The 16434-nt window shown below is 47.5% G+C and overlaps 4 protein-coding genes across 4 annotated transcripts; 2 read left to right on the top strand and 2 right to left on the bottom strand.

Annotated features, from left to right (window-relative positions):
* Nucleotides 1-4305: 4305 nt before the first annotated feature.
* On the top strand, nucleotides 4306-5173 carry GGS25DRAFT_514676 (ras-domain-containing protein; the record flags this gene model as incomplete). Its single annotated transcript, XM_049263014.1, has 4 exons — nucleotides 4306-4317; nucleotides 4388-4502; nucleotides 4574-4858; nucleotides 4932-5173. The coding sequence occupies 4 exons, from the start codon at nucleotides 4306-4308 to the stop codon at nucleotides 5171-5173; spliced, it is 654 nt and encodes a 217-aa protein (XP_049115524.1).
* A 797-nt stretch (nucleotides 5174-5970) lies between these two features.
* On the top strand, nucleotides 5971-7374 carry GGS25DRAFT_494427 (uncharacterized protein). Its single transcript, XM_049261356.1, has one exon. The coding sequence runs from the start codon at nucleotides 6139-6141 to the stop codon at nucleotides 7171-7173; it is 1035 nt and encodes a 344-aa protein (XP_049115523.1). The 5' UTR covers nucleotides 5971-6138; the 3' UTR covers nucleotides 7174-7374.
* A 1282-nt stretch (nucleotides 7375-8656) lies between these two features.
* GGS25DRAFT_319974 (uncharacterized protein) lies at nucleotides 8657-10675 on the bottom strand. The gene is made up of 2 exons (XM_049257808.1): nucleotides 9777-10675; nucleotides 8657-9680 (listed from the first exon to the last, which is right to left on the bottom strand). The coding sequence occupies exons 1-2, from the start codon at nucleotides 10518-10520 to the stop codon at nucleotides 8754-8756; spliced, it is 1671 nt and encodes a 556-aa protein (XP_049115522.1). The 5' UTR covers nucleotides 10521-10675; the 3' UTR covers nucleotides 8657-8753.
* A 1981-nt stretch (nucleotides 10676-12656) lies between these two features.
* Nucleotides 12657-15042, bottom strand: GGS25DRAFT_522638 (DUF803-domain-containing protein; the record flags this gene model as incomplete). Its single annotated transcript, XM_049264277.1, has 2 exons — nucleotides 12657-14198; nucleotides 14260-15042. 2 exons carry the CDS (start codon nucleotides 15040-15042, stop codon nucleotides 12657-12659), a joined length of 2325 nt encoding a protein of 774 aa, XP_049115521.1.
* Between the last annotated feature and the right edge of the window lie 1392 nt (nucleotides 15043-16434).

Here is a 16434-nt window from a genome sequence, read left to right as displayed (position 1 = left end):
TAAGCACCTACCTAGGTACATGTATGTATGTACAGTTAAAACCAACGAGGTTAGTACGAACTACTATGGCTAGTTAAAACTGGCCAATGCAAATGAGCGCGTATCTTGTCAGATGCAATAATACAACTTACACAAATTACAATTATATGGGAAAATACACTTGGGACAAAAACTAAAAAGGTCTTGTCGTGGGGGAAGGAAATGAGTCTCATTTCAAGATTCAGACCCGCGTCACATTGCCATTGTTGATTGAAATTTCAAAGTTTTCTATCTACCCTACCTAGGGTAGCCTTAAGGCTTCTTTTTCTTCTTTAGCTACCCTAGGTAGGTATCTCCGTGATCTCGGCGTTCACCGACACGATAGCACTCACTCACATACATAAACCGGTAATGGACTTGGACGGGATATTTGACAAGGGATGTTCTGTCATATTACAATCTCTATTACAATCTCAGCGGGATCGTTTCGTTTTACGTACCTACAAACAAATATCCAAGGAAGGAAATGTCAAAATGAAGAAACTGCCTTAGATGGGTTAGTGGTCCTTTACATGTACCGGTTTGAAAAAGGCCGAGGAGCTCCATCTCCATCGCCAAAGGGTCTCGACGATGCTAGGCAAGCTAGAATGATAGGCCGGTGATTCCCCCAAGACGCAGTGTGCGATATGCCTGCCTGTAGGATGCTGATCTATGTACGGGGAAGCTGGTTGGCCTCGTCTTGTTTTTGTGTTGTTGAATATAACAGGCCGACCAAGCTTAGCAAAAGTCGATAATTCCAATTCGGTTCACCGCTTAAGGTAGCATTATGGGTGGATGTCAGATTGGGGTGACAATATGTATGCGCGTATGTATGTACATACATACGTATGTAAGTATGTATGCATGTACTTCTTTGCACACGAAGTGAAGACGAGAAGTAATCAGAGCTAATAATATGCTGCCCAAGTTATCATGGTGGCTTGCGCATTTGCATATACGGGTAGCTCAAGAAGCCATAGAAGATAAGAGTTACATGGAACTGGGAGCTGGGAGCTGGGGAATATGTACCTAGGGAACATATCACTTACATACTATTGACATGGCATGTCGATATCGCGTTGACAATACCTACACATGCATACATATATATAGTTAACACCATAGTAACACCGACCTATGTAGTGTGTACTCCAGTGTTGCGATAGTTGAAGTGAAGGTAGGCCTAACTTCGTGATAAATTTATGTAGAATTTGGGCTTATGGTTGAGGATGGTGCATTACGAAGTAGAGACCGAAGATTACTACATGCTATGTATGGATGAGCATGTGTCTACTTGTTCGTACATTGAAAGACAAAAAAAGCTTATGGGGAGTGCTTGTAAGAAGAATTAGAATTTTAGGTGCATCTAGTACCGCATATTTTCGCCTTTCTCACTTATATCTTGACCCACTTTTAAATGCGTTTTACCCTTTTAGGCTACTCTCGTGCTGAGGCTCCAAGCTTAGCGCTATCAAAATCGGCCCATGCGCGGTAGGCGGCATACCGGTCGCAACTTCAACCTTGAATAACTCTTGCAAAAGAGCAGCTACAAACGTGCAACCCGGTCCATTTTGATCCTTGAACTGAGCCCTTCAAATTGATACTTTCAACGAAGAATTTGAAGATGGTTTGAACGCGTTGCCAGATATGGGTTACTCCTAAAAAGAAAATGAATAAAAATAAGATACGTACAGATAATCTCAATGTTAGCTAGAATAGCCATTCCATTTAATTCCCTCGATTTTATTTAATAGGATTTGTTATATAAGAGAAGGTGCATAAATATGGGAAAAGGGAGAAATTGAGATGTTGTTGAATAATCCTTGGGGTAGATCTTCCTAAAAGGGTAAAACGCATTTAAAGGTGGGTCAAGATATAAGTGAGAAAGGCGAAAATATGCGGTACACTTCAATGTTGTCGTAGACCTCAGGTATTAATGGATCAATCATTGATGTTACTGATATGAATGTTGAAGTACTTAAATCAAGTAAATGCAAAACAGAGCTGGGTGGCCCCTAATATGTACATACATAAGATGTAACCTCCAATTTTAAGGTTGATGGAGCTATCCCAGTTTACGTGCTAAGCGTGTCCAATGTTTGCTAGCAGAAGGCCGAAGCACCTCGAATGAGCTCCGTGCTGCCTTTAAATATAAAATATAATCTTGCCCTGATGAATACTTGAAGGTCTGTATGTAAGTGGGAAATTGAAGATGATTCTCGGATGTTCTACATGGTGAAGTTCTTTCAATAACATTTGAACTCAACCTCGTCTACTAGCATCATCTATCGATTAGATTGTAGATTAGGATAGTTATGTACACACAAGTACATAACATCGAAGCTGACGCAAGATAGTACTAGGTAATCATCAATCTCGATAATGGATCTTGAAGTTTTCAAATACCCATCTGATACATCGAATATACTAACTAATATTAGAAGGCACTTGAAGATAGGTGGTAGATATCCATGGAGTACCTAGATAATTGTATGAGACGTGATGCTAATTACGAGAGTTCCTAGGCTGGCAACCTGCAGCCTACAGCCTGGCAGCCCTGGGTATAGAACCACTTATATACGTGAGATATCCTTCCCTATAGCAACATCAATGTTGAATAATAAACATTGAACATAAACCATCAACATTGAATTGATCAAAATTACCAACCAGCCCAACCTCCATGTAATTGCACCTACCTTGCTTGACCACCTAGAACGTTTAAAGCCTGTGCTAGCACTTAGTAGGTAGTATTGATTTTAAGTGGCTAGCGGCCTTCACCTGATATAGACTAGCGTATCCCCATCCCACGAATTAGAAGAGGCCCGTTCTTCTATCAAAGAGTTGAATGATTTTGTGGTCCGTGCTTTGTTAATTAAAACGTTGGAATCGCATGAGAACTCTAACAGCCAATGTTAAATCAATCTCATCTGGTCCGTGATCCTCACAACTCGCCCCGCCCCACCCTCAATTCAATGATCAATCAATTGCTACATAGTACATGCGCAGTACATCGGTCTATTTATGTTCAATGTATATAACACGTACATGTAAGTACATACATGTACAACCTGACATACATAATGCATACAGGTAATACACATGGGATCATGGATGCTACTACGTAGGTACATGCATAGCTAGATACATATTGAACATTATGTATTCAGTGTTCCCAGCTATCCCCCATCATTTGCCTGCCTAGTACCTTAAGGTACCCACCCCTTTGGCTGTTGTGTGGGCCAAGCAATGAAAGCAATCAAGCGCCCGAAGTTCCTCTTTTTATTTTATTTTTATTTTTCTTCAAGTTACCTACCTACACATACATACGTACTAACTTACCAATACCTCCAATACCTCCAATACCTTCACAATACCTACCTCTTTTGCCTACTACTACATCCAAAAGGGTATCAAAAAAAAAGTCAACTGTAAGTTACGAACCATACAGCTCCCCCTCCTGCCTAATGAATGTTCTTTGCCGTCATTCTACACTGCATCTCCAGTGACCACGGACAGACGTAGGCACAGGCACGCTCCTCCAGTCTCTCTACCTCTACCACCTCTACCTCTATCCAACCACCCATCTGCCTACCTACCACCTACCTACCTACCAGCACAACACAAGCACAGCACATCACCGCATAGCACTGCATAGCACAACAGAGCAGAACAAGAACAAGAACAAGAACAAGAACAGAACACACGGACCTATCCCATTAGGATAATCCACATCCACATCCACTTTCACATCTACACCCAAATCCACATATCCACGCATACGACGGAATATCTTCCCTTTTCCTTCCCTACCTTGTACCAATCTCTGCTTCCTCTCAATTCTCTCTATTATTCTCTAAACTTTTCCACTCTTGTAACCCGTTTCACTTTCGTTCCGTTCCCCGTTCCTTTTCCTTTTCGCAAGACTTTGCCGGTTTGACGGCAGATCCCTTTGTGCGTGTGGCTTTTTAACTTCTTCCAACCGAACTCCATCATCGCCGGGCAACTAGCCGGAAAATCATAATAGTCATTCTTCCTATTCTCTATTCCCTATTCCTCATTACTTACTTACTTCCTTCGCTTGTCCTATCATCACACATTACCAGGATCCCATCATCGAATAATCCTTTGTTCGCCTCTTGAGACAATCTTAGTCGTACTGCTGCGCGGTTCTACTCCAGACCGAGTTAACCCCCTTTGATTTAGAATTTCTACCGGGTTCTTCTACTCGCACACCGGTTCTTATCATTCACCAGTCAATCCATTGCTGCCATTGGCGAACGCACAATGGCATCAAAGGTATGTTTCACTTGTTGCGCGCTACCCATCTACATGCTGTCCCGATTGCTTACTCGACATGCTTTCTTAGTTTTTACGGGAGTATAAGCTGGTCGTAGTTGGCGGCGGTGGTGTAGGCAAATCTTGCTTGACCATTCAATTGATACAGAGCCACTTCGTCGACGAATATGATCCTACCATTGAAGGTAAGTCAAACTCCATCATTTTCACTTGTTATTGCCGGCGACCCCTCTACTAACGTTAAATCGCCATTTAGACTCATACCGTAAGCAATGCGTCATTGACGATGAAGTTGCCCTACTCGACGTTCTAGACACGGCCGGCCAGGAAGAGTATTCGGCTATGCGAGAACAGTACATGCGCACTGGAGAAGGATTTCTCCTAGTTTACTCCATTACGTCCGATCAAAGTTTTGAAGAGATCCGCACTTTTCAACAACAGATTCTGCGAGTAAAAGACAAGGATCCCACAGACTACTTCCCGATGGTCGTTGTGGGCAACAAATGCGATTTGGAGAACGAACGAGAAGTTCCCCGACAAGGTAAATACATACATACTAGCATTCTACGCATCTGCTTTCATCCTGGGTCATCTTATTAATACGTGCTGTTCAGATGGCGAGGCGCTTGCGAAGCAATTCGGATGCCCCTTCGTCGAGACATCCGCTAAATCCCGAACAAATGTCGACAAGGCTTTCTTCGACCTCGTCCGGGAAATTCGCCATTACAACCGCAACATGCAAGGTCTATCGACAAACAGTGGTGGCAACGGTGGCGCGAATGGCAATATTAGCAAGATGGAAATGAACGAAGGCGAGTCCGAGGCTGGCTGCTGCGCCAAGTGCATAGTCCTATGAGGCGTATAAAAGGTGGCGCAAGAACAAAACGGTTTCAGCGGCGGTTGGAACAATGCATATGAGATGGTGTAGGCTTTTCCTCATCTATACGTGTGAGGGCGTGGATCCGAATGATCGCAACGAGCACGGTTTCGGCGGTTTCGAGTCGTACATGTCGGTCCGATCGAAGCAAAATTGTTGCATGGTAATGGGAGTCGGGGTCTTGCAGCTCATGGTATCGAGCAACCACCAGCATCCAAACCAAAAAGGAATAAGGGGCAAATCGAGTGGTTAATCTGCCGCCACTCGGGAAGACATCAATGTCTATGCGGACTTGTGGCACCATGCGTTTAAGATACAGAATACTTCGCGTGAGAGCCTCCAGGGTCTAGATCGTCGCAGATGAGATGGGAGGTGATCTCTCTGCTGGTCATTTCACTACTTGTAATGTTCTTCATTTTACTTTCATCCTTTTTTTTACAGTGGTTCGATGTCATAGATTCCCCAATCTCAAGTTCAGGCGTCTCTCAGTTTGTATGATATCGACCAGAAATCCGTCTTTGTGCATGTTGGCTCCTAATCATGAACCTAAAACTATAGTCCGGGGACGGTCTAATGAAGTAAACTGCTGTTGAAGATGTCTTGCTCTTTGCCAAGTCGACTGATATAGCTTCAATGTTTACATTAATGTCTGTAAATTAGATGATATTCCTCGGAGTGAAAGAAAATCAGTCGATTTTGTTTCAATGTCTAACAATTGTTTAAAAAAATCGAGCAACAACTAACTCGTCCAATTTTTGCCATCTTTGTGCTAAAAAAAAAAAAAAAACTGAGTCAACAATGCTCCTGTCCGCGTTGTTTCTCAGGCATAAATGTCTGTTGCAATCCTGCTCGGCTGATAATCCAACCACCATGGATATTTGATTCACCACTACTTCTATTACTACTTAGATAATTTAGTGTTCGTCTACTCTTCACTCCTCACAATGAATCCAGCAAATCTACTCAACACTCCTATTACTCCTGGACCTGTGCATCGAGCCCCCCAGGTTGCTTGTAACGAATGTTTGCGGATGGGACTGCAGAATTGCAATGGAAGCCTCACAGATGACATGGGCTGCCTTAATTGTAGAAGGCGGGATGTTCCATGTATTTTCCATCACCAGACTCTGCGGGACAGGCCTGACGGGATGACGGATCCGATGTGCTGCGACGGATGTTTACCAACGGGCATCAAGACCTGTTCCTGGCGAGAAGGGCCGGCGACGGAACCGTGGTATCGCACATGTCGACAATGCAGGGCAAAACCCGGCCAGAATTGCACGATCGACGGCTTCCCTATGGCAGAAGGTGGCGTGCCGAGACACCTTCCCGCGCTGGGGTATAGCCATCACCAAATAACACAATACTTACCGCCTCCGCCGAACCGGGCAGAGATCCATAGAGAAGACCGCGCAAACCCAGTCGCGGGCCCTACACCCCATCGCCGTCAAATTCCAGCCTCAGATCCGGGGCCAGATCCAGCACTAGACAGGGAGTGGGGGATAGCAACCCGTCTCGACCGCTGCCACACATGCCACCTGCGCTTTCACCCGTCCGAGCGGCCCTGCGATGCTAGCGTGGACCCGCCACAAGGCTGCCAGCAGTGTCTTGCGTGGGGGCTGATCTGCGTCCTAGGCGACAGCGCGCTGCCCACGGGCGAGCTCCGCGGCCGCGCTCTGCCCGAGGACAAGGAGTTCAGCCGCTGCGAGACGTGCATGGCCTATAACCGCAACTGCGATCGCAAACGGCCCTGCGATTCGTGCGTCCACAATGGCGTGATGTGCCGTGATCCGACGAGGAGCGGCTGCTTTGCGAGAGGCGCGCCGGGCGACGACCTGCCCTTCTACTACTACCGGCTTGGGTACGGGCCCGCGGGCGTGGATGACCCGCCCTTAAATGAGGCTTCTGGGCTGCCTCCGATTGTCATGCCTAGTAACTACCATGAGTTGTATCGCCCCGGTGGCAGCCCGACCGTCTAATAAATGATTCGGCGCCTACTTCCTAAGATTTTTTCGGATTCCTTAACTTAACTTCCGGTGAGCAAGGCATGTACAAGTGACAGCTGATAAACGCGAGAGTAGCCGATGAGGGAGCTCACCAACCAGTGCATGTTCCTCTCGAGCAAATAGAGAAGTTGGTTATCTTGTAGCGATGAATGTGTGTGTGTGCAAGTGGTCCCGGGCAAGACCCTAAACTGCTGGCTACTGACTTCTCGTCGTGAACCCGTCATCTTCATGCTCAGATCACCATTTCTGCCTACCTACCTCCAATGTTCACCGTGATCTCTTCGTCCTTAACATGAAAGGGAAAAAACGTAGTCCAGGTTGTAACTGCGGACATTATTCGTAACTCTCACATGCCTAGGAAATGGGTTAAGAATAGGGGATATATAACGATTCCAGGTTTAGGACGATATTTTATTATATATTAAACCAACGCAATAGGAGACATGCCTATCCAAGTAGGTAGGTATATCTCAGATCTATAAGTCTATAAAGAGGGGTGGGTTCGTCGGGGGGTAACTCATTATATGTATTCCTTTTCGATTCTCTAGCTATGCCATTCCGAGGAAACATAACGCAGAACTACTACATCTAACTACACACACATATATGTACATGCCTATATACCGAGGTAAACCGTAACCTGGAACAGGTTCTTTTATATAGTTCGAGGATACCATGAAAGGGGGGCTAAAGCAACTGTGCCCTCCACCTGAGATGGAACCAAAGAAAGGAAGAGAGGGAAGAAAAAAGACGAAGCAAATCACCTTACCTAGGTACTCAAATGCATCTGTTAGAAGAGGATTTATATATACACCTACACTATTTTAATCCGTAGGAAGCATCAGCGACGGTTTCATATGACGTGGGGAGGCTTCAGAAAGGGGCTTGATATATATACTAGGTACCTACCTAAGGTACCAAAACCATTACACGAAAAGACACAAGAAGTTGGAAACAACCTTGGAACCAATTCAAGGCCATAAGGAAGGTTTATTGGGGGCCGTTCGCGGCGAATATCATTGAGGGAGTTGTCAGGGGCTGGGCGAGGCTGATTTCGCGACAGCTTACTAGGTTACTACCACAGAACATATTTATATATATCAATACATTAAGTTATGCCAAGTTCTAAGGTTGTATGTGATTATGTGACACCAGGTTTCTAGGAAGTTTCAACCAATCCTCTCTTGGAACCGTTCCAGCCACAGACCTATGCAGTTCATAACATGCGCATTTCTACGTAGGTACCTACGCAGACCGTACCATGTAGCTTTCAAGGAACCCCCAAGATCCTTCCATTAGGTACAGATGATAATAAATATATAATAAAATAGATAAATAGATAAAACACCCGTGGCAATGCATATTATATCTATTAAGTGTAATCAAAAAAAAAACCAGATCTAAATCATTTCGTTACGCGTCTCCATTAACCCCCCCATCTCCCCCTCCCCCCCTCCCTTCCCTTTCCATGCCCTCCCTCCAATACACAGGTATACCTATTATTATACCTACCTACCTACCTACCTACATATCTCCACCTCCCCGACTTACTCTTAAAACCCCGGACACCGCTTATCAAACGGGCTCTTCCGATTACCCGGCGCGCAAATCATCTCGTTCGCGAACGCGCGCCACCTGTCCAGCAGATCCGTCTCGCGCACGCCCTCGTGCTGGGGGAAGAAGCTCAGGTGGCCGACGACGGCGCGGGTGTCGATCAGGAAGGGGCGGTGCGTGCGCAGGGGGATGTCGACGGTGATGTCCTGCTCGTCGTCGCCGGCGATGGGCAGCGCGGCCGCGATGTCGGACCCCCACACCGCGATGAAGTTCAGGTTGTACCGCCGGTACTGCGTGTTGTAGAGCTGCTCGCCGCCGGGGCCGCCGGCGTTGAGCGCGTGGTGCCTGAAGCGCTCCGGCACCGCCGTCGACTGGTTCGTCCCGTTCGGGGCAGTGGTGGTGGTGGTGGGGAAGCTCTGGGGCGAGCCGAAGAAGTAGCGCGCCACGGCGTTCTCCTCGAGGTTCTTGAGCAGCGAGTACTGCTGCTGCGCGGCGACGGCCCACGACTCCCACGCGACCCGGTACGCGGTCTCGACGCCGACCTTGGCGCCGCGGATGTGGTTCAGCCCCATCGGCGACTTCATCAGGTCGAACGGGTTGTCCGACAGCAGCAGGAACGGGTGCCCGAAGTACGGCCGCTTCGGGTACACGAGCTCCTCCACCTCGGCGTCGCTCAGCGAGCTGACGTTGAAGGTCGGCATGCTCGAGTTCGGGAAGTAGCCCCTTTCCGAGGGCCGCCAGGACTCGGCCGCCGGGTGAGAGGGCTTGGCCCGCGGGTCGGGCAGGAAGGGGTGGATGGCGCCGTAGTGGAAGTGCTCGTACCCTGTCAGCGGGCTGTTGACCAGGTTGGCGGACACGGCGTAGGCGTGGGGGGTGGCGATCCGTGTGTGCACGAGCTGAGGGATCGCATCTGGATGTATGAAAATCTAGAGAGCATGTGTTAGCTATTTTTTTATTTTATTTTTTGGTTTCCACCCCATTTCCTTCGTATTCCACGGGTTTCGAATCACCAAGTAACTTACTATATCATCGTCAATCTTCACATATATCGTATCATCCTCGACCACCGAATCCCAAATACAACTGAAATTCATGCCCTCGCACTCGCCCGTGTCCACGACGTGGTAGTAGCCCTCGCTCTTCGCCACGAGGTCCTGCAGGTAGTCGAGGTCCTCCTTGTTGCTGGTGTGGACCATGAAGCGGACCTCGTCGAGGTAGCCGCCGTTGGAGACGAGGTTCTGCTGGATGTAGCAGTCCAGGAAGTCGACGGTGCGCTTGCGGCCGTAGAAGATGAGGGCCACGACCTTGATCCCCTCGGGCTTCTTCCACCCGCCCGGCGGCGCCAGGCTGTCGAGTCGCGGCGCGGAGGAGGTCGTGGAGGAGGTCTCATTGCTCTGAGCCGCCATGACGGTCTCGGGCGTGTACCGCCCGTCGTGGCCGACGGGCCAGGTCGTGCATTGTCCCGGGACGCTGATGGACCGGAAGGGGACGAGACTGTATAATTCGTGATGCGTGATCTCGAAGGCGAGCATGAGAAAGGTGAGGACGGCTGTGACGATGACGACCGTCCGCTTGAGGTCGAACTTCCGTCGTAGCAAGCCCATGTTCACGTAGTGATACCACCGGTCCTGGTGCACCCCCATGATGATTGTTTCTTTAGGTGGCTGCAGATGATGTGAAGGTTGATAGTAGCCAATGGTTTCTTCCTCCTCGTCCCGTGCCGATTTAGCGTACGTCGACTGATCTGATTCCTGTAGTTCTCCCATAGACAATAACGACGACGAGCGAGCGAACGGTAGCGGCGGGTATTAGTATTAGTGCGGTGCGGTTTAGCTGGACCGTCCGAACAAGGACAGGAAGCGCGAAACTGGGCTTTTCATGAAGAACCAACGTCACTTGTTAAATTGTTGCGAAAGCGGTGATGATGCCTTTTCTTTCTTTCTTTTCTTCTTCTTCTTCTTCTTCCTTTTACTCTTCCTCTTCCTTTTCTTTTTCCTTCTCCTTCTCTTCCTTTTCTTTTACTCGCAAGAAGGATGGTCCGTTCGCCAACATGGCAATGCACATGTGCAGTTCAAATTTAAACGGACCGGAATGCAAGTACCACTGGGTTGGGAAGACGGGACGGAAGCTCGCCATATTTTTCCCACTGGCCCAGGAACAGTCTTAAGGTGGACCTCCGCTCTCTCAAATATCGCCAAGGGGTGTGAGGGCTGTCAGCTTTGCTTGCCCATGGAATGGATGGGCACATGGGGCTGTGGTACGCCAGAACCGCGCAGAACCAAGCCCCGGACTAAATAGCCCCTGAAGAGCCAAGAAGTGGGAAGGGTAACTAATAGGGTAGTTAACTACTCTGGCTACTGTGTATGTATGTAGTATCTGCTTGGCAGCTTAGTACTATGCCGTAGTTTGTCAGTGGTTACAAGGGTTACAAGAGGTCACATTCTAATAAGACAAAAAGAGATTTGTTTGCTGAAGAGAATACGAAGTTAGCATAGGTATGCATGTTAGTTGATTCGTTATCAGTTGGCAGTTGCAGATTTAAAAGAGTCTGTAAGTACGACTCCTCAAGCTTTCGTTTTTTTTTCTTCTTCCCTCTCCCTTTCTTACTCACAGACTTCAATGGTATACCTGAGGTTATGTCGGTAGGTAGGTATCTACACTAGTGTAGTTGCCTACCTCCTGGTTAACTAGGTACCTTACATTCTACGCCTCTTTGACATTCTCATTCTCCTGCCTATTTCGGTACCAGACTGCTGGGTAACCAACCAGCGAACCAAACCAAAACCAAACCAACCTGCCAAAAAAACCTGCCTACGTACTGACTAGTCCGACAAAACCTCAACCCTTAAAAAATAAAACCTCCACCGTCTGTTCGAAAAAAAAAAAAAAAAAAAAAAAGACTCCCCCCAAAACCCCCCCAATATCATGACGACTCCCCGATCTACCTTTAACAAACCTGACGTATACGGTGGGGAATAGGGGAGAATGCGATGTACAATCGTTGAGAAATCCAACACCGACACTATCCCCCCCTGCACTACCTACATCATTGGGCACATCGTGTACCTGAATGACCCAGGTTGCGTATATCTTAATTTTAGAACGGAGGGTCCTCAGCTGCTGCAGGCTGCGTCACCGTATAGCAACAACATCGCAGCATACCTACATACACAGTAATAAGTGGGTTTAGGTAAGGTATAAACCACTTTTATTAGCTATCTATCCATATAAACTGCAAGACTGTATAGCAAACTGTATACTCCAAACTGTGAGGTGTGAGGTGGACTTTTGAGACGAAATATCATCTACCATGGTACTCAAGTATAAATAAGCAAAGACTCGTAATCACACATATCGCATCCATTAAGCAACGTAATTGTATAACTAATAGTAGATAAGGCTGAGCATGGACCAGAATATTCACGGTGAGGTGAGCTTGATGATGATGTATACAACTGTCGTAATCCATGGATACCTATGAATAGTTTCATTCAATGCCCGCGACAGGCAGATATCAAAGTCTCGTATACAAACACTCTTCTCTTACGCACCCCTTATCTACCTACCTACCGACCGAGGTAGGTACTGTGTATGACCTATAACATATAATACACTCCTTTCCTAAAGCGAAAAGTATCCAACTCCTAGTGACGGAAGCTCGTGTCTATCCATAGCCGTCACCCAATGCAGCCTGCCGTACCACGACTTTTGTATCTCTTTCCTGACTCTAGCCAACTTATGATAAGCGCCGTGACTCGAGTATTCGTACAACCGACCGAGACCACCAACAAGGAATGCAAGTAATCATTTCATGATGAATAAAGGAAGATGCGTGTCGCTCATGTCTCATCTCATGGACATTTCTGTCGTTCTGTCTTTCTATCCTTCTGTCTGTCTGGCCCTTAGATAAAAGCCCCGTCACCGCCACGAGGTGGATTCTGTCGTCCCGGTGGTCCCGGCGGTCCTGTTGGTCTCGGTGGTCCCGTTGATCCTGGTGGCCCTGGTGGTCCCGGTGGCAGCGGTGGCAGCGGTGGCAGCGGTGGTAAACTTCGGGGCGCGACCTCTCTACTTTCACGACGACTCTCGTTCCAACCTCTTTGGCCCGATTCATAATCGTCGAGTTCGGCCTCTTTGTCGTCCCTCTCCCTACCAAGTGGACTGTTCGTGATACCCCTTCCGTATCGGGCTGCTCTCTTATCATCCACATATGTATCATCGTCGCTTTCGTCGCTATCGTCGTCGATGTTGACGTCGTTGTATTGCGGTAGTGCTGGCGTAGACTTCGAATCACCTTTAACGAGACCTAGTCGTTCCTCTTCAGTCGCATTCTTTGTCCGTGCCTGACGGTCCGAATAACCGCGTGAGCCCAGACCATGGCGTGACGGCGGTAGATCCCTCGACATCGGTAGTGCTGGTTCCTGTCCACTGTCAGCTTGGTGCCGACGGAACACATTTTGGAACGAGAATTGCCGACGTGCTGAGGGTGCCTCCGCGTGAGGTGGCGGTATTGGCGGCGCCAGAGATTCGATGCTAGCGCTTGGCTTCAGTGTTTCCGCGAATTGGATACGTCGTCCGGTACTACCAGATGCTATGCTCCCGGCGCCAACATATTCCGTCTTCCGTAGGGCATCCGGGAGTCCGTAAACATGATCTGCACTGGCACCGTATATTCCGGGTTCGTTTCCGTACTTCTGGCCTGGAACCGCAATGTCAGTCAATTGCATCGGATGCATTGGGCTCTGAACCTGGGGGACATGGTCCGATGAACGAAAATCCGGATGCCCTGGAAGTAGAACACTCCTGGCCCGAGTTCGAATGGTGCCTGCGATACTTGACAACATACTAGGGGACATCTGACGATTGCGTTCCTCGGCCAATTCATCTTCCGTCGGGAATCTTGATCTGCCTAGGGGTAAATGCGCGGCCGGAGTGTTGACTGGGCTCGGGGTCGCTATGTTACGGCTTCTGTGACTGCTGATAGTAGTAGTCCTTCTCCGCCTTAATCCATCCCACTCGTATACCTGAGAGCCATCTTCACTAACTGTCGCAAGACGTTCCATTTCTTTCTCTTCACGAAGTCGCCGGAATTCCTGTTCTTCCATCTTCTGCCGCGTAAACGAGATTCGTCGAACGATCGCGGCGGCTCCACGAATAGCATCGGCCTTGGGTTCCGTTTCTGGCTGCTCCTGTTCGGCGATCGTATGTATCTGGTCCAAGTCTCCAGTAAACACAGCCGTATCCGGAACATCTTTAGCCGACTTCGATAATTGGAGTAGAACAACGCCTGCGCAAATAGTAAGAAATCCCATGACTACCGTGACAATTTGCATTGCTGTGCCCTTAAATCCCTGAAAAAGAACCGCTGAGGTGATGATGGTCGTGCTGGTAAAGTATACATAATATGTCGGGGTGACCATGGCCGCATTGAATATATTGAGCGCTTTCTAAAAGAAGGGTTAGTACCTACATGTACGCCTAGTTTAAGCCTCCATACGGCTGACTTACATTCAAAAATATGATTTCCGTTAACAGAGTCCCTATCACGAAGACGAGAACAACATATAGGAACCATTGGTTGAACTGGGGAGTACCACCGGCCTGCGCGACAATAGCAGCGCCCAAACCCTGGGTAGCGACGACACTCAATCCCCCAATCCAGCTACAAACTGAGATGTAAGGAAACATGTTTTTCTGTCCGTATCGTGGCCCGACCCAGAATACTATAAAAAGGGCACCGATGATGATGACGCCGGTATAAGACAGAAAACCCGGCGTAACGACGAATTTTTGTAGCTCCTGTATGTTGGCCACAGACGATTCTTCTGGGGCGTTCAAGACGATAATGACGGATCCGACTATACAAAGAAAGCAAGCAACCTGGCCTACCATGCTCAGCCTTTCCTTTAAGAAGATGGCCGACAGAACGGCGGTGATAACGACGGATAGGGCGCCCAGAGACGTAACTAGGATGGCATCGGTAAAAGCGTACGCAGCAAAGTTGCAGATCTCGCCGATGATCATCAAGGTCATGCCACCCCACCAAAAGGCGTTCTTGAGATAGCCATAACCCTCACCAGCGACTTCGTTATATTTCTCGTTGGCTTTGAGTAACCCGACCTTCTTCATCACAAAAGATACTCCGATGAAGCAGCCAGATGCGATGGCCAATGATATACCAATAGCCTTGTACGTAGGTGGTCGAGTTTGTGTAGTAGGGTCGGTACTGGTTTCGTTTGCCCTGGCATATATCTGGTTGGCCGTAGCGAGGATCTGGCCCGTTTGATCCATGATGATGCCGCGGGATTGGCGACGAGTCGCCGTGTAAATTTGTATTCGGATTCAACAATTTGACTGCCTGTCTACTGCCGGAGCGCAAGGGAACGGTCGAAGAGGGCGGTATAGTTGAATTGGGATGGTAGGTCACAAAGTTCGTGAAGCGCGAACTCTTCAGACATGAGAAGAGTAGTAGATCAATACAATACTCTCTCCAAGAATTCGGATTTTAAGAGAAACCTCTATTTCGTACTGGTTACGGGATTATAGGATTTAGTAGGTAGGTAAAGGTCTTAGGTACCAAGACATGGGCGTGGCTCGACGGGGGACCGAGTTCTATGCAAGTACGGTAATTAGGAAGTCCAAGCTCAAGGACAAAGTCAAAAGTTAACGATGAATATCCAGTTCATCGATAGAAACTAAAAAGGAAGAAGAAAAAAAAAACAGCAAGCTAGCAAGGTAAGAGGTAACCAAAGAATTCCAAAGTCGTTAGCAAAGGCACAGCAGGACAAATGTGAACCTAGTTGGAAACGTGTGTGGTCACGTCAAGAATACCTAGGTAGGAAGTAGATAGGTCGGTAGAGTAGTATGTAGGTAGTATGTAGTCTGTCTGTCTGTAGTAGGGGGTGTTCAATATGAGACGATAGTTGTGGGAGCAAGAGGCTAGGAGTACTGGGTAGTTGGTCGCTAGGTTAGATAGCAGGTATGTACTAGGTATGTAGTCCGAATTATTAGGCCGGCCTGCATGTAGTATAGGTAGCTGGGCTGGTTTATGAAACGGATAATATAAGTAACAAGGGCTTCTTGTCAAGCAAGTGGAGGGCTTCGGTTCTCTGACTGAGTTGAAGATATCTTTCCCGAGGTTCAAATGTTCAACTATTCAACGTGATGTTGGTATTAAATTTGATAGAGGGTATTGTTCAATGTTCATTGTTTACGATTTTTGTTGAAGGAACAAACGAGCAACATTGACGCTGACGTGTGTAAAAGAATCTTTTCGCCTAGTCTTGGGTCTTGGGTCTTGGGTCTGTGAAGTCTTTACAACTAACAATTGGAACTAGTTAACTGTTAATGTTATTAACAAGAACAAGCAAAAAGCAAAGAAAACTATGTACTAGGTAGTTAATTGATCTCCCGGACGACAATTGTACCTAGGTATGTACATGTAGTACATACTTCGTACAAGCGCAAAGCAAAACATGTGGGCAATTACGAAATATTCAGGTACGTAGCGACATTGATTATGCTATTCAAGCATTTCAATGTATCCATCCATGTACAGCGTAATAGCGTGCAGAGTTAGCGTTGGTCTTTGGGGGCTTTTGGAGACTTTTGGGGGGCAGTTTCCAAGTTCTGGACCACTAAAACCACTAATAAATTCAATGTTTAATCCCACCTTCACCCGTT

Source organism: Hypoxylon fragiforme (genome assembly GCF_022984875.1).
Source record: "Hypoxylon fragiforme strain CBS 206.31 chromosome Unknown GGS25scaffold_6, whole genome shotgun sequence".
In the NCBI taxonomy this organism is placed as follows: Eukaryota; Fungi; Ascomycota; class Sordariomycetes; order Xylariales; family Hypoxylaceae; genus Hypoxylon; species Hypoxylon fragiforme.
Note: the sequence above shows the minus strand (reverse complement) of the source record. Positions and strands in the feature narration are given on the sequence as shown.

Coding starts and splice junctions, on each gene's coding strand:
- GGS25DRAFT_494427 (XM_049261356.1), top strand. CDS start 6,139: ATGAATCCAGCAAATCTACTCAACACTCCTATTACTCCTGGACCTGTG.
- GGS25DRAFT_319974 (XM_049257808.1), bottom strand. CDS start 10,520: ATGGGAGAACTACAGGAATCAGATCAGTCGACGTACGCTAAATCGGCA. Junction 9,681..9,776: donor TGAAGATTGACGATGATATA/GTAAGTTACTTG, acceptor CATGCTCTCTAG/ATTTTCATACATCCAGATGC.